The sequence below is a fragment of the Panthera uncia genome, chromosome D2, assembly GCF_023721935.1.
Source record: "Panthera uncia isolate 11264 chromosome D2, Puncia_PCG_1.0, whole genome shotgun sequence".
Taxonomy (NCBI): Eukaryota; Metazoa; Chordata; class Mammalia; order Carnivora; family Felidae; genus Panthera; species Panthera uncia.
Window position 1 is genome coordinate 44,593,835 of NC_064818.1, and position 19,410 is coordinate 44,613,244.

The 19,410-nt window shown below is 53.3% G+C and overlaps 1 protein-coding gene across 4 annotated transcripts in view; it reads right to left on the reverse strand.

The window, feature by feature from the left end:
• ARHGAP22 (Rho GTPase activating protein 22) overlaps positions 1-19,410 on the reverse strand; it is a 128,860-nt gene that overhangs the window by 12,573 nt on the left and 96,877 nt on the right. For 2 of the 4 annotated variants that reach the window (XM_049646279.1, XM_049646282.1), the window contains one exon: positions 16,435-16,563. In XM_049646279.1, the coding sequence (XP_049502236.1) occupies positions 16,435-16,563 (129 nt within the window). Of the gene's footprint in view, positions 1-16,386; positions 16,564-19,410 lie in introns of all 4 variants that reach the window. The other 2 variants (XM_049646278.1, XM_049646280.1) reach the window with 1 other exon arrangement.

The following is a 19,410-nucleotide window of genomic DNA, read 5'->3' on the forward strand; positions in this document are numbered from 1 at the left end:
ATTCTGTGTCCCCTCACCCCCACCCTTGCCCCTCCCCTGCTCATGCTCTGTCTCCCTCTCTCAATAATAAATAAACGTTAAAAAAATTTTTTTTTAACGTACAACAGAACTACCAGACGACCCAGCCACTCCACTTCTGGAAACTCAAACGAGCGGGGCAGAGGACACGCAGGGGGAACTGCCCACGAGCAGAGGGTCCCCGAAAGGGGAGGGGGTGAGTTGGCACTGCACCCTCAGTGCCTGCCTCCTTTCCTGTCAGCCTCACCTGCTACTTGAGCGTCCTAAATCCGCCTGCTTGCTGCTGCCTGGCCCATGAGCAGACCTCTACCCAGAGGTCTCTTTCCTCTTCAGTCTGTGCAAATTTCCCATTAGCGCTGGGGAACAGCTCAGACGTGCCCTCCTGTGGGAGCTGTCCCAGCCCCTCAGCATAACCACAGAGCTCTCGCTCCTTCTCTCCCTGCACTCTACCACAGATGTGTGAAGACACCTGCCCCTCTGCAGCCCCGAGCTGGCGCTGGACTGGGGGCAGAGGTCAAGGAGCACTGAGTGAAGGATCCAGAGTTCACGCACTCGGCGCCCCTCGCTGGGCTCACAGGGGACCGAAGGCCACAGTCAGGGAAGAGAGACACGGAGCAGAATTCTAAAACGTCCTCCAGAGATCCACAAAGCTGGGGTAATCCCATTCAGCCTCCTCTGGGCTCTAGCCCTTCCTGCTCTCCCATCTCCCATCCGGGGGCCAAATGCCATCCGTCTGTCTGTCCCTCTGCCCATCTACCCTTCTGTCACTGTCGCACTTGCACCTCACCCTGTTCTAGGTAGAGGACAGCCTTAGTGCGGCCCGAGAGCTGTAAACGTGTAAACCCTACCAGCCGAATGCCCGTTGCTGCCCCCCTCCCAACCCCCTCCCCCAGGATAAAAGGCAATTTGGCAGGCAGGCCAGGCTCTGCCCCCACCTCCCTCTGGGGTGCAGACATGGGCCAGACACAGGGCAGCCGCTTCGGAGCCTGCTCCACTGTTCGTGCAGCACCCTCAACTCTGACGGCCCCCTCCCAATCTCAACACACCCAAGGCCTCCCCGTGAGGCCTTCCTCCCCACTCACCCCACCCTAAACAGGGCTGGGAGAGCCAGGAAAGGCCACGGGGCCCCTGGCGCTTCCAGATAGAGGCGATCTGGGGGAGGAGGTGACATTGAAACCGGGGTGTAGGCATGAGCAGGAGACAGCCTGCTGGGTGGGGGTCTGATGTGGACCACAGGGCTTGGAGGGTGGACATGAGGGAACATAGCTGAAGAAGCAAGGACCAGGTGCTGTGGTGAGCACTGACCTCCTATGTTGCTCAGGGACTTTGGGAAACGGTGATAGTGCCTCAGAGGCCCTGTAAGTCGCTGAGCTTGGTGACAGGACTGGGCTACGGGTGGGAGTGGAGACACGGGCAGCAAGTGGTGGTCAAGACTGTAGGCCATAAAAAGATTCGGAGCCTCAATGTGCACGGGTCTGGGTATACATCCCAGCTAAGCTATTGAGCAGAGAGGTGGCCGCCTCTCCTGGGCCTCAGTTTCTCCATCTATAAAATGGGATCATCGTACTGTTTTTAAGGGGCTGCCCTGAGGGCCCTGCCCGAGGCAGGGGGCTGTGAGGCACCACCAGGCCTGGGACTGACCCCACATTCCCAGCAGGGCTGTGCGGACCTTTGCATGAGACTCTGTGCCAGCTTTAGGAGCAAGCTGCCCCCTCACCACCCTCTGAGGAAAGAAGTTTCGTGGAGTGCTGCGGGAAAGCTCACTCCAGCCCAGCCCTCTAGGGTTTCCTTCCTCCTGCTGTACTGCTGGAAGCAACCTGCACTCCAGCTACAGGGCCTGGCCTCCCTCACTCTCCTTGCCCACCACTCCCCTTGCCAGGGTCTCTCTGGAAGAACCTGGCAGGGCTCAGAACAGCCACACTGAACTCCCTCAGCCCTCCTGGCACATCTCGGAGGGGAAGCCTTGCCAAGAACCAGCTCCAGTAGGTTTGTCAGATCCCTGGAAACCCAGCCAGTGTGCGGGTTCCTCGAGGCCCCAGCCCACACTCTTCACAAAGTACTGGCTTTGCCACCAGAGAGGAAACTGGCAGTGGCTCCCTCTCCTCTCGATGAACCTGTCGGAAGGCTCAGAGCTGGGCCGAGCCTCCTTCCCTACCAGCTCCCCCTGGCAAACCCTAGCCCTCATTCCCCTCTCCCCAGAATCCCCTGAAGAAGCAGGAAGTCACAGGCCACAGACCAGGCAGTCAGTTGGCTCAGATCCCTGTCCTGGATGACCTTGGGCACAGTCCTCAGTCTCCCTGCCACTTCGTGGGGCTGTGAGAAGCCATGGGAGAGCTTCCCACAGCAGGCACACCAAAGCAGGTGCTTGGTGAATGTGGCCTTCTCTTGACCCAGGAGGGCCGGCCTAGGGCCCTGGGCTCTGTCAGCTCAAAGGACTCTGCAGGAAAGGGCCTGGTTTTCCCTCTCTGGAGCTGATTCCCAAGAGAACTCAGGCTGGCTTTGGCTCCTCTAGGGTTCTCTCTAGTTGGGGGTGGCGGGACCAGGAGTGGAGGACTAGGCCACAGTCGGGGAAGAGAGACAAGGAAAAAACGTTCTTAAATTCTCTCCAGAGGTTCAGACTTGGGGAAGTCCCTTCCTGCTCTCAGCTCCCCTCCAAGGTCTGTCAACCCACCCTTTCATGGCTGTATGTGCCCATGTGCATGGCCCTGCTCTGGGGCCTTGACAGCTTCAGAACTGCCCTGGAGGCTGAAACCAACAGGCTGGGCTCTAGCCAGGCCTCACCAACCAAGAAGCTGACATCAGCGCAAGAAAGAGAATGGCAGCAAGAAGCATACATCATCTCGCCGGGTAGGGCCCAGGGTGAGCCAGCCCCAGGGCAGAGGATCCCTATCCTCCCGGTGGCAGCCAGGCCGCGCAGTGGCTTTCCCGAGGCCTAGGGAGGCAAACGTGGGGCGAGCACTGGGTTCGGAGTCGGTAGCCCGGGGTTCCCGTCAGGCTCCGTCCCCTCAGTAGTGGCGGGGGTGGGGATGACCCTTGGAGAATCCCCGCTCGGCTCCGGGCCGCCACCTCCCCACCCCGGGCGCAAGATAGGAGGGGCCTCTCGCCGCGAACACGCACGCGCCCCGCTCCCCCAGCCCCGCGCCCCGCCGCGGGCACCCCGACCCACGCGCGCTCCCCGCCGCGGCCCCCGAGACGCATGCGCGGCGCCCTCCTCGCCCGCGGCGCCGCTTCCCCGCACCCGGTCCCGCGCTACCTGGGGCCGCGGGCGCGCAGCAGGCGGGCAGGCGGCAGGGCGGCCGCGGGCAGGCGCAGCACCGGGAGAAGGCCCGCGAGGCCGGCATCAGGCCCATGGCGCGCCCGGTGCGGCGGCGCGGCGGGGCAGGAATGCCCGGCACGCGCGCAGGTAGCGTCTTGCCCGCCGCCCGCCCCGGGCCCGGACCCTGGAGGGAGGGAGGGCCCGGCACTTGCGAGTTCCTGAAATGCCACGCCTGAAGCCGGCCCCCGGGAAGAGCTCCGGGTTCACACGTCTCACCCCCTTTTCCCGAACGCTCCGCGATACTAGGCTCGTAGGCTCCGGAGGAATGAATGCCAGCAGCTCCCAATGACGGTCCCTTCCAACAGGGGGGACGAGGACTCGCTTTAGGAGCTCCCATTCCCCGCAGGCTGGGAGGCATGTGTTCCAGGTGGGGCAGTGGAGACCTAGGAAGGCCAGGTAACTGTCTGGGTCACCCAGCTTGGGGGTGGGGAGGGAGCGCCGAGCTCGGATCTAACACTGGGCTCCTGGCTTCAGAGCTGGTGCTTCGACCTTTAAGTAAGGTGTCTTGTGCAGCCCAGAGAGGTGAGTATTGATGTCCCCATTTTACAGACGCGGCAGCTAAAGTCTAGAGAGTTTATAGAATTTTCCTAAGGTCACACAGCTAGTAAGTGCCAGACCTCCCATCCAGACTTAAATTACGTTAAGACAAGTTAAAGATAGGTATCTTAAAGATACATTCTTTCCAGGGCGGGATTCTGTCCCAGTGAAATGGGCCCACAAGCCCATACTTCCAAAGTCTGAAGACTGGATTGTTTATACTCCTCCTGGTCTATATACCAGCGGGGGCAGGTGCAAAGCAAAGGTGGGGGGGGGGGTGGCAGCACCAGGCAGGAGGAATAGAGACTCACAGGGTTCTGTGGGCCAAATTCTGTAAGGGAGGAGCTTAGGGGAGCCCTGGGGCTGGAAGGGGTGGGGGGCTCATCTGAAAGCTGAGTGTGCAGTACACAGCCAGTGCTCTCCGAAGCAAGGGGGGACCAGGATGAGGCAAATGAGGCACTGCCCACCTGCGCAAAACTTAAGGTATCAAAAACTTCAATAAGCAAGGTAAACATTTCACTGCAGTGTTTTAACAAATACAAGTTAATGTAAAAAAAAATCCATGATGAACAAATTATCAAAACTTTAAGTAATGACAGGCTGCAACCCTACTTTTGGCACAGATCCTGTGAGCGTCTCGCCCTAATCCCCCGGATCCTGTCTTCATTTGAAATTTTGAGATTTACTGTAGACGTGGCAGGAGAAATAATGATTCCCCCCTCCCCAAATGTCCACATCCTAACCCCTGGAACCTGTGACTGTGTTACCTCACCTAATAAAAGGGATTTTGCAGACATGATTAAATTAAGGATGGAGAGATTGTGCTGGATTATCCAGGTAGGTTTTCTAAAAGGGAGGCAGAGGGAAGGCTGACTACAGAAGAGGTAATGATGGTAAGGAGGGAAGCAGAGACCGGAGTGATGAGGCCACAACCAACGAATGTGAACAGCGTTCTAGGAGGTGGACAGGCGAGGAACAGGGTCTCCCAAGAGCCCTCAGAAGGAACAGGCCCTTCGAACACCTTGATTTTAGCTAAGACTCCGTTCTGACTTCTGACCTCCACGATTATGACAGGATAAGTTTGTGTTGCTTTGAGCCACTAAGTTTGTGGCAATTTGTTAGAGCAGCAATAAGAAACTAATGTAATGGACTTTTGCATTAATTTCCATTGCAAATATCACAATAACACATTCATCCTGATCACTGAGGCTTTTGCTGCCCTCCTTAAATTCTGTGCTACAGGCCACATAGGCTCCCTAGTCCCGGCCTAGATACTAGTATGGGGGTGGGGGCTCACATCCTCCTTAGCCCTGGGTTCTGGGGAGGGGCTCAGGGCTCTCCCTTCCCAAAGTTCAAGTACACAGGAAGGGAGGAAGGGCATTTCATGATGCCTGTGAGGGCCACAAGCCAAGGAATGCCCCGCCCTAAACCTTTCAGAAAAGCCTAGGGCTCCCACTACCCAGGGACCGTCTGGGTCTGAGCAGCACTGTCCACCTTCAAGGGAAGGACCCAAGGGCTCAGTTAGAGTCACCTACCCTGGGGGTAGGCGGACCCTCCCAGTGGCCATGTGGGCTCTGATGCCATTTTGCTTTCTCCTCCTGAACTTTGGTTCCCCTACCTGTGCGGTTAGACCTGCCAGTCTCTAGGGAATCCCTTCCACTCCACACAGATTCCCCAGATGGCTGGAAGTCTGCAAGTGCCTGCCATTTAGAAGGCTCTGGACTCAGATGGGCACCAGATTATGCCCCAGCCAGGATAACACACCCCATGTCGGGGGGTCATTTTTAGCTGTGGAGCCTATTAGGGTTGGATGTTCAGAGAGAGTCTTAAAATTGTCCCGTTGAGGGGTGGGTGCCTGGGTGGCTCAGTTGGTTGAGTGTCCAACTTTGGGTCAGGTCATGATCTCGTGGTTCGTAAATTCAAGCCCTGGTGTTTGGCTCACAGGTGGCAGTGCCAAAGCTGTCAGCGCAGAGCCTGCATCAGATCCTCTGTCCCCCCCCCCCCCGCCCCTTCCCCGCTTGCTCTCTCTCTCTCTCTCTCTCTCACAAAAATAAACATTAAAAAAAAATTGTCCTCTTGGGGCAAGGCCAGGAAGCTGAGGCTCTGTCCTCTCAAACAAGTACCTGGACACAGATGACCTCTTCAGCGGGGGTGGCCCTCAGTTCTGAGCTGTGTGTCGAACAGGCCCCGGGTCCAAGACCTCGGGGACTCTTTCCTCAGTCTGATTGCCTCCCCATGATCTCCGTCCCTCCCATCAAGACAACTCAGATCCAGAGGCTATGGTGCTCTCTGATGCTTACCCAGGGAGAGAAAGAGAGAGAGGGAGACAGAATCACTGAAGGTCTCACCCTGGGGACAGCTGCCCCTGCCCCCAGCTCTGCTGTGTGCTGTAAGGCAAATTGCTAAACCTCTCTAGGCCTCTCTGCCTCCCTCTATAATGTAATTTTGATACAACTAACCCCTGGCAAGAGTAGCACTCAGCAAGCATGAGACCCTTCTGTCTCTCCTCAGACTGATGTGGAGAATGACCAAGGCCACCTGGAAGCCACAAGAGGCAGGGAACCTGGCCATAGGATCACCTGGAGGCCCCCTGGCATCCTACTTTCCAGAGCAGGCATCCAGCAGGGGGTGCTCTGAGCTCTAGCAGACCTGGGTTAGAACCCAGCTTCCTGGGGTACCTGGGTGGCTCAGCCGGTTAAGCGTCCGACTTGGGCTCAAGTCATGATCTCACGGTTCGAGAGTTCAAGCCCTGCATCAGGCTCTGTGCTGACAGCTCAGAGCCTGGAGCCTGCTTCGGGTTCTTTGTCTCTCTCTCTCTCTCTACCCCTCCCCTGCTCGTGCTCTCTGTCTCTCTCCCTCTCACAAAAATAAATGACATTTAAATAAATAAATAAATAAACAAATAAATAAATAAATAAAAAGAACCCAGCTTCCTGCCGACTTCTCTGTGACCTGGACAAAGCGTTTGAGTCTCCCTGTTGCCCAGTGTCCCCACCTGTAAAGGTTTTCATGACCAGTTTCCTAGGGCTATTGCAGAGCCTGACACAGGAACATGCTGAATAAATGTTAGCTGCCCTGGTGAGTGGCTACCTCTGCCCAACTTCTCCCCTGTGGCTGGGGTTACCGGGGCACCGCTCAGTGTCACTGGCACTAACCCTCCACTGGCCTCATCTTAACAGTAACCATGACAAACTCTCTCCTGGCCCTGTCTGTGATCTGAGCTCTCCTTAGCACAAACAGAAGCCAGGCAGGCCACGTTGATGGGGCATTTCCCCTCACAGCCACTGGGAAGGAAGGAGGACTTCTGGCAAGGTGGGTAAGAGGCAGCTGAACGGTTAGCGTCCTGAATTCACCCCAGTAAATCACCACTGCTGGTGTGCCGGGCTCTCCCAAGGCAAGTTATCTGCCCTCCCTCTCTGTTCTCCCCGTAAACGGCCCCGGGCTCCCTGCCATCCTGTCAGAGGGGTCTGTGGCTGGGAACTATTTCTCCTACAAGCTCACAGACTCCAGAAGCACTACAGGGGAAGGAGGCCCAAGGATGCTGTGAACCAACCCCTAAGCCCAGAAGAGGCCAGATCTGCCCTCTGTGAGCCTGGGGCATGGAAAGGGTCCCGGGCCTGCTGAGGCATCTCCTCCACCTGGCTTGTGGACCCACAGAGCATACGAGGATAGGCTGAAGGTACCAGATTCATGCTCAAGCAGCCCATCTGCTGGCTTAGTGACCTGAAGCCCAGCACAGATTAGTCACAGTCCTTTCTCTCCCCTTTTGGAAGGGCTGCCAAGAAAGGCCCAGCTAGGGACTCTGGGCCTGGTGGGTCAACATTCAGGGAAACCGGAAATAAGACTCTCTTCTTCATCTCCTAGAAGAGCTGGGCAAGCAGCACGGGGGAGAAGTGGTCCACTAGTATCTCGGGCTCCACCACTGCTAGCCTGGGCTGGGGCCAGTGACCTTTCATTCTGAACCGGATTGTGCCTCGAGGGGCTTCTATTTGGAGAGGTCATTCTAGCAAACAGTGACCACTTCCAGCTGGACTAAAAAGGTTGCTTTGTGTCCCTCCAACTTGCCCCAAGGCTGGAATTTTCTCCATGTCAAGTGTCCTGCCCTGTGGCTTCTGGAAGCTGCATTTGTCCCCTCTTTTTCCTTCTACCACCTGATTTCTGAGGAACCGAAGAGCAGGAGAATTGGCTCCAGGGGGTCAGAGGAAAGTCTCCAGCGGCCTGTGAGAGCCACATACAACCGGGCTGGGGCAACAAGGCTCTGATGGCCACTGTGGGCCTGCTGCTGGTCCCTCACACCCCTCCCCAGTGCAGGGCAGTCACTGTGGGCAGGGACACCATTCCCAAGCTGGGTTCCTTGCCCCAGGGCTGTCGTTCCGTGCTGCTGCCTATAAGGTTGGGGCAGAGAGCTTCTGGGCTGTGCTAGGCAGTGCCTGGCGGCCTGTGAGTGTCATAGTTACCATGCTACTAGTTACTGAGCGCTAATCCCGACTCCTGCATCCAACACAGCACCTGCCCTGGCTTCATGACAAACAGACGTCTCAAACTGAGAAGTGTCCAAATGGAACTGTGGTCGGGCCGCGGCCTCCCAAACCTGAACTGCGCTCTTGGTTAATGACAGCTCTGTCCCCAAGACCTCTCACCCACACCCCATGAGTCACCTGCACTGTCCCTGCTCTCGCACACCCCCACCCAGTGCTTGTCAGTCCTATTTTCCAAACAGATACAGAACCTGATTACTTTCACTGTCACCCATCATAGTGAAAGCACCCATGTCTCTTGCCTGGATTAGTCCGTGTATACCTGTCCCTGGCTTCGCCTTAGTCCCTCTCAGGCCAGCAGTCAGAGTGGCCCTTTTCAACTATATGTCAGATGCCATCACGCCTCAGCTCAAAGCCCTCCAATGCACCCTCCCCCTTTCATTTAGGAGTGAGAGCCAGGGCACCTGTGTGGCTCAGTCGGGTTAAGCGTCTGACTTCAGCTCAGGTCATGATCTTGCAGTTCATGAGTTCCAGCCCCGCATCGGGCCCTGTGCTGGCAGCTCAGAGCCTGGAGCCTGCTTCAAATTCTTTGTCTTCCCCTTTCTCTGCTCTCTCTCTCTCAGAAATAAGTATTTTTAAAAATTAAAACAAACAAAAAAAAGGAGTGAGAGCCAAAGTCCTCACAGGGGTACGGGAGGCTCCTTCCCATCTGCCCTGTCCCTCACCCCTCCGGCCTACCCACCCTCCACGCTGCTTCAGGACCACATCAGACGTGCTCTGCTGATGCCCAGGCTGTTGCCTCTGGCTGGCCAGCTTCCACCAGACATCCTGGCTGGCTTTCTCACCTCCCAGACTGTTTGAATGTCCCGTCCTCATCACTGTATTTAAAACTGCTCGGGTTTGTTTTTCTTTCAACAGCACTCACCACCCTTCCAAAACACAGAGGTTCACAGAATATGGGCCCCGGACCAGCAGCACCAGCAGCATCCGGGAACTTGTTAGGAATACAAATTCGAGGGCATCGCCCAAGCGAGCTGGAATCCCCGTGGGTGGAGCCAGCAGTCCCATTTCCACAGGCCTTCCTCGGGGTGCCTCAGATGCTAGCTAACATTTGAGAACCACTGCTCTGTGCCTTGTGACTTGCTTTCCTGGTTAGTGGCCGTCTTGTGGAGTAGGATGGAAGCTCCCCCCGACCTCTTTTCCTGCCACCTCCCCTGCCTGCGCACAGCAGGTGTGCTGTGTTTGCTGAATGTTCCAGGGCTACCTCGTACTGAGAGAGCGCTGAGCACTTTGCGTCTGTCCGTCTTCTCTCTTAATTCTCACGACAGTCCTGCAATGAAGGCATTCTTCTTCCGTTTTGCAGACAAAGACACAGAGAGGGTAACAGGCCTACCCAGGGTCACACAGCCAGCAAAGGGCAGGGCCAGATCACACTCAGACCACACAACCTGATGCTGGAATCTGTGCTCACTCTGCCTCCTTTCACCCATCAGTGCAACTGGCTTTGCCAAGCACCGTCCTATCACACCCAGAGGGCTTGCAGGCTCTCTCCAGATAACTAGGCAAGGGTTCATCCGTGCAAGCACCTGCCAGATGCCAGGTAACCCTGGGTACTCAGTGGTTCCCTCTTCTTTCCTCTCATGGTGAGCTGGGTAGGAGTTGCTGCCCGATGGGGCTCCAGGGCCCATGTTCCCAGAGCTGGGCACAGAAGTCCAGAGACCTACAGGAGAGCATTGCCCTCTTCACAATGTCAAGTCTTCTGATCCATGAAGATGGGATGTCCTTCCATTTATTTAGGTCTTTTTTTAGTTTCTTTTAACAACATTTTGTCACTTTCAGAATAGTAAGTTTTATACTTCTTTTGTTACATTTATTCCTAAGTATTCTCTTCTTTGGGATGCTATTGTAAATGAAGTTTTCTTAATTTCATTGTTGGTGTGCTCATTGCTACTGAACAGAAATACAGCTGATTAGTGTATACTGACCTTATATCCTGCAGTCTTGCCGAATGTTTTATGACTTCTAATTGTTTTCTAGTGGATTTCTTAAGGTTTTCTGTATATGAGATCCTATTATCTGCAAATAAGAGATACTTTAACTCCTTTCTTCCTTTCCAATCTGGATGTATGTCATTTTCTTGCCTAATTGCTCTGGCCAGAACCTCCAGTACAGTGCTGAATTTCAGTGAGGAGAGTGAGAATCTGTGCCTTGTTTCTGATCTCAGAGGATAAGTATCCAGTCTTCCTCCACAAGTATGATGTTACCTTTGGGTCTCTTGTAGATACATACTCTTTATCAAGTTCAATAAGTTTCTTTCTACGCCCATCCCTAGGCTGTTTATTTTCATCAGGAAAGGGTGCCAGACTTTATTAAATGCTTTCTCTGAGTCTACTGAGATGATCATGTGGTGTTTTGTTTTAAGTAGGGTTCATGCACCCAGCAGGGAGCCCAATGGGGGTGGGGAGGGGGAGCTTGAATTCACAACCCTGAGATCAAGACCTGAGCTGAGATCAAGAGTCAGATGCTTAACTGACTGAGCCACCCAGGCGTCCCAATCATGTGGTTTTTGTCTTTAATTCCATTATTGTATTACAACTGTTGATTTTCAGGTGTTAAACTACCCTTGCATTCCTGGGATAAATCTCATTTGGTCATAAATCTCATCTCATTTGTATAATCCTTTCATATACTGCTGGATTCAATTTGTAAGTATTTTGTTGAGGATCTTTGCATCTATCTCCACAAGAGAGATCAGTGCTCCAGCCATTCTTCTCTCCCTCTCCAGTACCATCAGTCTTTTGCATTGCTGTTTTGTCTCCCAACTTAAAACAAAACCAAAAAACCCAACAGCCCTCTCTTTACCTGACCTCCCCTCCAGCCACTGTCCCATTTCTCTTTCCCTTTATAGTCAACTTCTTGAAACAGTCGGTTATTCTCACACTCCATTTCCCCTTGTCTTACCCCTTCTCACGCCCGCTATTATCAAGCTCTATCCTCAGCACTCCACCAGAACCACGCTTGCCCAAGTCAGCAATGAACTATGCTCGATCTCTTCTGGTTGATCTGTCCACAGTGCATGTTGTCACTGCCCCTTCCTCCCTAGACATTCCCTTCAGTTGCCTCGGGATCCCCAACTCACTCCTGGCTCCTCCCCCTCACCAACTCTCCTGAGCCCCCTCTGCTGGCTCCTCCTCTGCCCCTGACTTCTCACCTGGGAGCAGCTCAGGGTTCAGCCCTGGTCCTCTGATGTCTCTACACTTGGCTCTATGGTGCTTCACCCCAGCCTCACGGCTTCAAACCCCATCTATATGTCAACAGCCTCCAAATTCCCCCTCCAACCCAGTCCTCTCTCCAATTCTCTAGACTTAAATGTTAAACTGCCTATTGGACACTTAAAGTTGAGCTTCTAGGGGTGCCTGGGTGGCTCAGTCGGTTAAGTGTCTGACTTTGGCTCAGGTCGTGATCTTGTGGTTCGTGAGTTCAGGCCCTGCATTGGGCTCCGTACTGACAGCTCAGAGCCTAGAGCCTGCTTCAGATTCCGTGTTTCCCTCTCTCTCTCTGCCCTTACTCTGTTCATCCTCTCTCAAAAATAAATAAACGTTAAAAAAATAATAATAACAAACTTGAGCCTCTACCAGGTATCTGAGACTAAGCCCAATGGGAACTCTCACGCTTCATTTCAAACACTGCACTTCCTTTGGTCTTTTTCATCTGTTAATGGCTAATCCATCCTTCCAGTTGCTTAGATCAAAACATCCTGGAATTACCCTTGACTTCTCTCATTCTCTTATACCTTTCTTCCATTCCAGCAGGGAAATACTTACACTGGCTTTACCCTAAAATATATCAAGAATTCAATTACTTCTCATCACCAGTACCAACCGGGCCAAGCTGCCATCGTCTCTCAGTTGCATTAGTGGATAATGAGCTCCTAGCTGGTCTCCCTGTTTCTGGCCTTGCCTTCTGGGATCTATTCTCAACAGGTGGCCAGAGGGATCCCGTTGGAACCCTGTCAGGCTCTGCCATTCTCTGTTCAAAACCCAGCAAGGGCACCACGTCGCTCAGGGAAAGCCAGAGTCATCACCGTGACAACAAGGCCCTACTGACTTAAACCCCATTACCTCTCTGACCCACTTCCTGCTCTCTCCCTCTTCGCAGACTCTGCTCCAGGCAGACTGGCTTCTTTGCTGCTCTTCCAACATGGACCCCACTACCCCTGCCTCCAAACCTCTCTGCCCAGGTATATGTGTATGTCACCCTTCAGCTCCTTTACTCAAATGTCAGGAAACTCCAACCTCCAAAGCCCTTACTTGCCCTTCCCCCCTCACCTTTCTCCACGGAGCCCTGCAATCGGCTTGTTACCTGTTCTCTCCTAGAATGTGCATTTCATGAGGGTAGAGACCTTGTCTGTCCTGTTCACTGCTGTATCCCTGGCTCCTAGAATACTTCCGCAAGTGAATGAATGACTGGCGGAATGAATGAATGAATGAATGCCCAGATAAGAGGGACTGCCACCTCTGGGCAGGCCATCGCCAGTAACGGGCTCCACTGACCCCATGGGTCTACTGCCTCCAGTCTTCTCCATGGGGATGGCCGTGGCTGCCTCTGACTGCAGCAGGCACACTGCCCATTCCTGTCTGTCAGAGGTGGCCTGCTCTCTGCCAGAACAAACATGCTTGAAAGGGCTCACGGACTCCGTTATTAACAGTGAAAGAAGGACTGATCCTCTAAGCCTCCTTTCCAGGGGAACCCAGGCTAATAACAGCTTTGCCAGGAACCTGCTGCAGAGGCTGACTGAGCCCACCTGTGAGTGCCCATGGCTTGCCCAGACATGTCTGCCGTCGCTAACCCCTGCGATTGCTGCGTTTCCTCTATGCTTCTGGTGGAAAGGAGATAAGCGCCTTTGATGACGGTTCCTATTTGAAATCTTACAAGTTCTGCAGCACACAGTCTGAGAAATTTGGTAAATGCTGGGGGACCTGAGGGAGGGACAGATCTGGGTTCTATGTTGGGTTCTGCAAAGGGTCCCAGTTCTGAGCAAGCACAGAGAAGGAGGGAGGGAGGGAGGGAAGGGGAGAGAGAGAGAGAGGTAGATGTGTGGCCAGAAGCTGGCACCATGAATAGAGTAGATGGGTGTGCCAGCACCCTGCATGGTCTGAGTCAAAGCATGGCCTCTGGGGTTAGAACATCCACCTTTGTTTCTCAGCTTTGCTCCCTGAGTAGCTGGGTTGTCTTGGCCAAATTACATAGACACTTCAGCCTTGAGCTTCTCTGTTTTTTGTTTTTTTAATATAGTGAAGTATCCGTACATCCAGAAACGTACTTAAAGCATATACCTGCAGATTACCACATTGCTGTAAAATGAACACCTGTGTAAGTGAGACTTCTATCCAGACTTTTATGGCATTTGTTTCTTTGCCTTTCTTTATTTCTGCTGCTCAATTACCCACCTACAAATAGTACAGTTTTCTTTCTGCCCTGTTTTTCAACTTTATACAAATGGAATTATACCTATAACATGTTACCGAGCCTCCTAGTCCCATGGTAGGTGTTTAGGATTCATGCATTAGGTGGAGTTGTGGGTAATTCTTTTCCACTGCTATAGAGTTTCCTGCTGCAAGAATGAATCATACTTATTGAGCCCCTGGATCGTTCCTAAACCCCTGGTTAGGGTCAGGCCATCATGGGTAAGGCTGCTGTGAACGTGTGACGTGTCCAAGTCCCCAGCATATCTGCACACATATATCTATCTGGGACATGCCTAGCGGTGGCACTGCGGGGCCTCGGGGTGCATAGCAACTTTTGCAGATCCTGGCAATACCCACAAGTGCAGGTAGCTCTGTCCTTGTCACCTCCGAGAACTGACCGCCTTTTTCATTCAGTCTTTCTGGTGGGTGACTACAAGTGGCATGTCGTGGTTTAACATGCACCTGCCTGATGACTAACGAGGCTGAACGCCGCAGCCTGTGTTCACTGGTCACAAGGATTTCTTTCTTGGTGAAGCGCCTGTTCGAGTCTCTTGCCGGAGTTTCTACTGGCTTGTCTGTCGTTGCCTTCTGGGTTTGTAGGGGTTTGAGGAACAAGTCATTTGACGGCTGTATGTGGTGCAAACACCTTCTCCCACCCTAGATGCTTGTCTTTTCATTTTCTTAATCTACCTTTTAACGAACAGATGCTCTTCCTTGTGTAGAGCATAATTTATCGATCTTTTCCTAAAAGATTAATGATTTTTATAACTCCTGCAAAAAGAAGCTTTCTCTAATCAAGATCACAATGATGTTCTCCTTTCTCTGGTGTTCGGAGGTGCCGTCTGTTGTAAGTCAAAGTCCAGCTGCATGAGAGTCTGATTCTGGGCTCTATTTTGTTCCATGGGTTCAATTCCAACCACTTTGCACCCAAGGAGGTCTGTGAAGTCCGCAGAAATCCCTGAGTGTGCCTGGGTCTTGGGTCAAAGTTGCCACGAGCCTCAGGAGGCAGGGAGGCCATGACTTACAGTGTGAGGGCATTTATGAAGCACAGGAAAAAAACTGACTTTCCAAGTGCTATCGACTCTTCTATGTGAGGATCAGTGGTTCTAGGAGAGATGGCCAGGCAGGCCACAGCCGGGAATAGCAGAAGAGAGCTGGCGAGGTGAGTGGGGAAGGGAGGGGCTCAGCCTACAGAGCACACTGGGTCTGGAGACGGGCTCCAAGCCCTGAAAGGTGAGCTTCCGCCCCTGCCCAAAATGTGCAGCACTCAGACACTGTGCGGGGGAGGTAGGATGACCATGGCTCTCATGGTCACATGGTCTCCACATTCAGCAGGGAATTGGTGGCCATAGCCCAGCCAGTATGGTGACCCCTTCTAAAAGCTCTTTTCACGACGACTGCAGAGGGGCACCGACCACACAGCCGGGGGCCACCCTTCCTTTCTCTTGCATCCTGTGTCTGTCCGCAGACCCTGGCAGCCCTACCTTCAGAACACAGCTGCAGCTGAGCCCTCTTCACTGTTTTCTCCACCCCCACGCCAGCCTATGTCCCCGTCACCCCCGTCTGATGGCTGTCTCAGCCTGCCGTGTCCACTCCTGTCTCTCTCTGCTCCACCCCTCACATGGCAGCCAAAGGGCCCTTTACAAATCTGGGTCAGGTCATGTCTGTCTCCTGCTCAGAGCCCTCCTTGGTGCCCCATCGATTGAGAACAAAATCTGAGATCCCCACCATGTCCCCAAGGCCTCAGGGACCTCTCCTGCCTCATGTCCTCTACTCTCCTGTCCTCACTCCCTCAGACCCGCTGGCCTTCCTGAGATTCTCTGTGTCCAAATCTTTCACTCCCACCTCAGGGCCTTTGCACTTGCTTGCCCCTCTGCCTGAATGCTCTTTGCCCAGCACTCCCCTGGCTCTCCTGGCCACTTCATTGAGCTGGCTAGGCTACAGCATCTAACACAGCATCCCCTCTATCATCCTACTTAAATTTACTTTATTGTGTTTCTCTCTACTCAAAATCATGTGACACCTTGACTTGCCTATTATCCGTCTCCCACTGGACAATGGACGGGAGAGGAGGGCGGAGGAATCCTCTATTTTGTTTTATCACTGAACTTCCGAGTGTCCGGAATATGACCAGGTACATTTCAGGCATCCGATAAGTGTTTTCAATAAAGGTGCGTAAATGGCAACCACTGCTCTCAGCTCAGAAACAAGGAGCTGGTTGTGTGGGCCGCGCAGGGGCCCTGTGTGGCTGTAGGAAGGCACAGCAGAGGGAAGGACGCGGGACCCAGTGCAGACCACCTCAAAAACACCTGCTGTGCAGCAGGGCTCTGGACGCAGGGAGGCAGTATGCACACGCCACAGGATTCTAGCTGGAGGAGGGCATGTTTTGAAAGGTGGCCCCGATTCCCCTTCTGCTGCCTGTCCAGTAAAGTGGAGGTGTGACTGTCGGGGGCCGGCAGCAGAAGAGGACAGCATGGCTTGCCTGCTGTAAGCAGCTAGGGACACAGCCAGTGGGTCCCGAGTGAGAGAGGTCTTGCGGGCTCAGTGCAGGGCGGAGGGGCATGATTACCTGAAGGCAAGGGTTCTAGAGGGTGAGCATGCGATCTACGGGCAGTACCTCCGCCCAGTGGGGCCCAGATGACCCGGCGGATGGCCTGCACCCAGTCCTCCATGTCACGTTGGGAGCTGGCCATGAGCAGGAGCGCCTCGGGGTTGGCCGGAACCTTCTCCCGCTCCCCGGTACCACCTGCAAGACAGGGAGACACAGGCTTACTGCAAGGACCCCCGTGCGGATACCGGGGCACACGCTCCCACAGCACTGTCCACCCCAACGCCAGTTAGCCTGTTCTTCCCTGCCCTGTGAGAAGGCCGCCTCTCCCAAACCTGTCGGCAACAGCCAAGCTTCTGGTTCCGTTTTGGCAGCCCCCTCCCACCTGCTGCCACTCCTTTCACACCCCACATGTGTATCTTTGGGGCCCTTGTAGGTTTCCACCTAGTTACATTTCCGCATCAAAACAGAAATCATTAGAAGCATCCCCGGGCACTATTAAGGAAAGAGCATTCACATCGGAGGCCAGCTGGGAGAAGTTCAGAACCCAGAGTAGCCTATGTATTTTGTTCTGCATCAGCTTTACGCCTCTTCTGCGCAAAGTGCAACATCACTATGCTTTTAACGTCCGCTCTGACATTACAGGCCTCCTTCCCCAGCCTGGAAAGGAGGCCTGATTCTCCACAAGCAGTAACATTACGGAGGCCTGCTGTCAAACCAGGATGGAGCAAAACGCTCTAGAATTCCCCACCCATCCCCACTCGCAGCTAGACATTGCATCTAAACACAGAAGGATGGGAAAGTTCAGACAGATGTCATTAAATTTTCCCTAATGTAGCTCCAGCGGTTCTCACGTTTTCATGTATAAATGAACTCATCTTTAGGGTGTACACAAAAACCATTTATACTGAACTTCATCTAAAGGCTTTTCAAGAATGATCTTTTCTTCATTCATCCCCAACATCCTGCAATATGTAACTCACCCAAGTACTAGCCTCTGGTCCCAGAGCCACCGACCCTGAGCGGGACTGTCTGCAGGTGGGGTGTGAGTCCCAGGGTCCTGGGTTCTCGAGGGGGTGGGGTGGCAATTAGGGAGAACCGTGAGACCCAAGACACCCCCTTGCTAGAGCCTGCAGCCCTGGGATGGAGACAGGAGCAAGTGCTTCCTGAGTGCGTGGTACCTGCCCGGGACTCTTCTAGAAGCTGCAGACACTTAAGTGGACAAAACCGTCCTCCTGGGATTCTTTAATCTTCACAAAGACTGTGTGGCAGGAGGTGCCGTTACTTTCCGCAGTTTCCTCAGTCAAGGAAACTGAGGCACAGAGTGATTAAGGAACTTGCTTGAACTCACACGGCTACTACGTGGCAGAGGCTGGGATTCAAAGTCCCCTGCTCTGGGCTCTGACCCACCCCATGCTCTTGTCACCCCTCACAGAGAAGGCAGCCTGGTGGGATCAGTCTGCCAGTGGTCCCAGCAAGGCCACCAAGGGCCAGGAAATGGAGAAGAGTACTCTGAGAGCTGGAGCACAGGGTGGGGTATGTCCTCACTGAGGGGGCACCTGAGCAGGGCCAGTAGTCTGGACAGGCCTGTGAGGCCCAAAGCTCAGAAGGGTGATGAGCAAGGAGACAAGCGTGCCGGGACCCCAGGATGGCTTCTGGAGCCCTCACCACACACACAAGCCCTGCTCCTTGGGAGCCCGTGCAGCCGCTGGGAAGCAGGGCGGTGGAGGTGGAGGTGGAGGGGAAGGGAGTCATGGGGCAGAGGCGGCAGAGCCCGAAGCCAGACAAGTGTGTGTGCACCTGCGGGAAGCAAAGTCTGCACCCATGGCTCGGTGGCTGCCATGGTCATTCGTGGGGTGTGAGCACTGCCACAGAGGCGGGGAGAGTCGGAGCAGGGGGAAGCCTGATGCCTCCAGGAAGCTTTGCTACATAAGCTTCTCTGAACCAGTGTCTCAAGATGGCTCAGAAGAAGGAGATTTAGGACTCCAAGAATTTGTTATAGTTACTTGCTTATCCTAAATACTCTGGTTTTTGTTATTTTTTATTTTTATTTATTTAATATAATTTGTTGTCAAATTGGTTTCCACACAACACCAGTGCTCATCCCAACAGGTGCCCTCCTCAATGCCCATCACCCACTTTCCCCTCTCCCCCACCCCCCATCAATCCTCAGTTTGTTCTCTGTATTTAAGAGTCTCTTATGGTTTGCCTCCTTCCCTCTCTGTAAGTATCCCCCCTTCCTCTCCCCCATGGTCTTCTGTTAAGTTTCTCAGGATCCACATAAGAGTGAAAACATATGGTATCTGTCTTTCTCTGTAGGACTTATTTCACTTAGCATAACACTCTCCAGTTCCAGTCACGTTGCTACAAAAGGCCATATTTCATTCTTTTTCATTGCCAAGTAGTATTCCATTACGTATATAAACCACATCTTCTTTATCCATTCGTCAGTTGATGGACATTTAGGCTCTTTCCATAATTTGCCTATTGTTGAAAGCGCTGCTATAAACATTGGGGTACAAGTGCCCCTATGCATCAGCACTCCTGTATCCCTTGGGTAAATTCCCAGCAGTGGTATTGCTGGGTCATAGGGTAGATCTATTTTTAATTTTTTGAGGAACGTCCACACTGTTTTCCAGAGTGGCTGCACCAGTTTGCATTCCCACCAACAGTGCAAGAGGATTCCTGTTTCTCCACATCCTCTCCAGCATCTGTAGTCTCCTCATTTATTAATTTTAGCCACTCTCACTGGCATGCAGTGGTATCTCAGTGTGGTTTTGATTTGTATTTCCCTGATGAGGAGCGACGTTGAGCATCTTTTCATGTCTGTTGGCCATCTGGATGCCTTCTTTAGAAAAGTGTCTATTCATGTTTTCTGCCCATTTCTTCACTGGATTATTTGTTTTTCAGGTGTGGAGCCTGGTGAGTTCTTTATAGATTTTGGATACTAGCCCTTTGTCTGATATGTCATTTGCAAATATCTTTTCCCAATCTGTCAGATGCCTTTCAGTTTTGTTGATTGTTTCCTTTGCAGTGCAGAAGCTT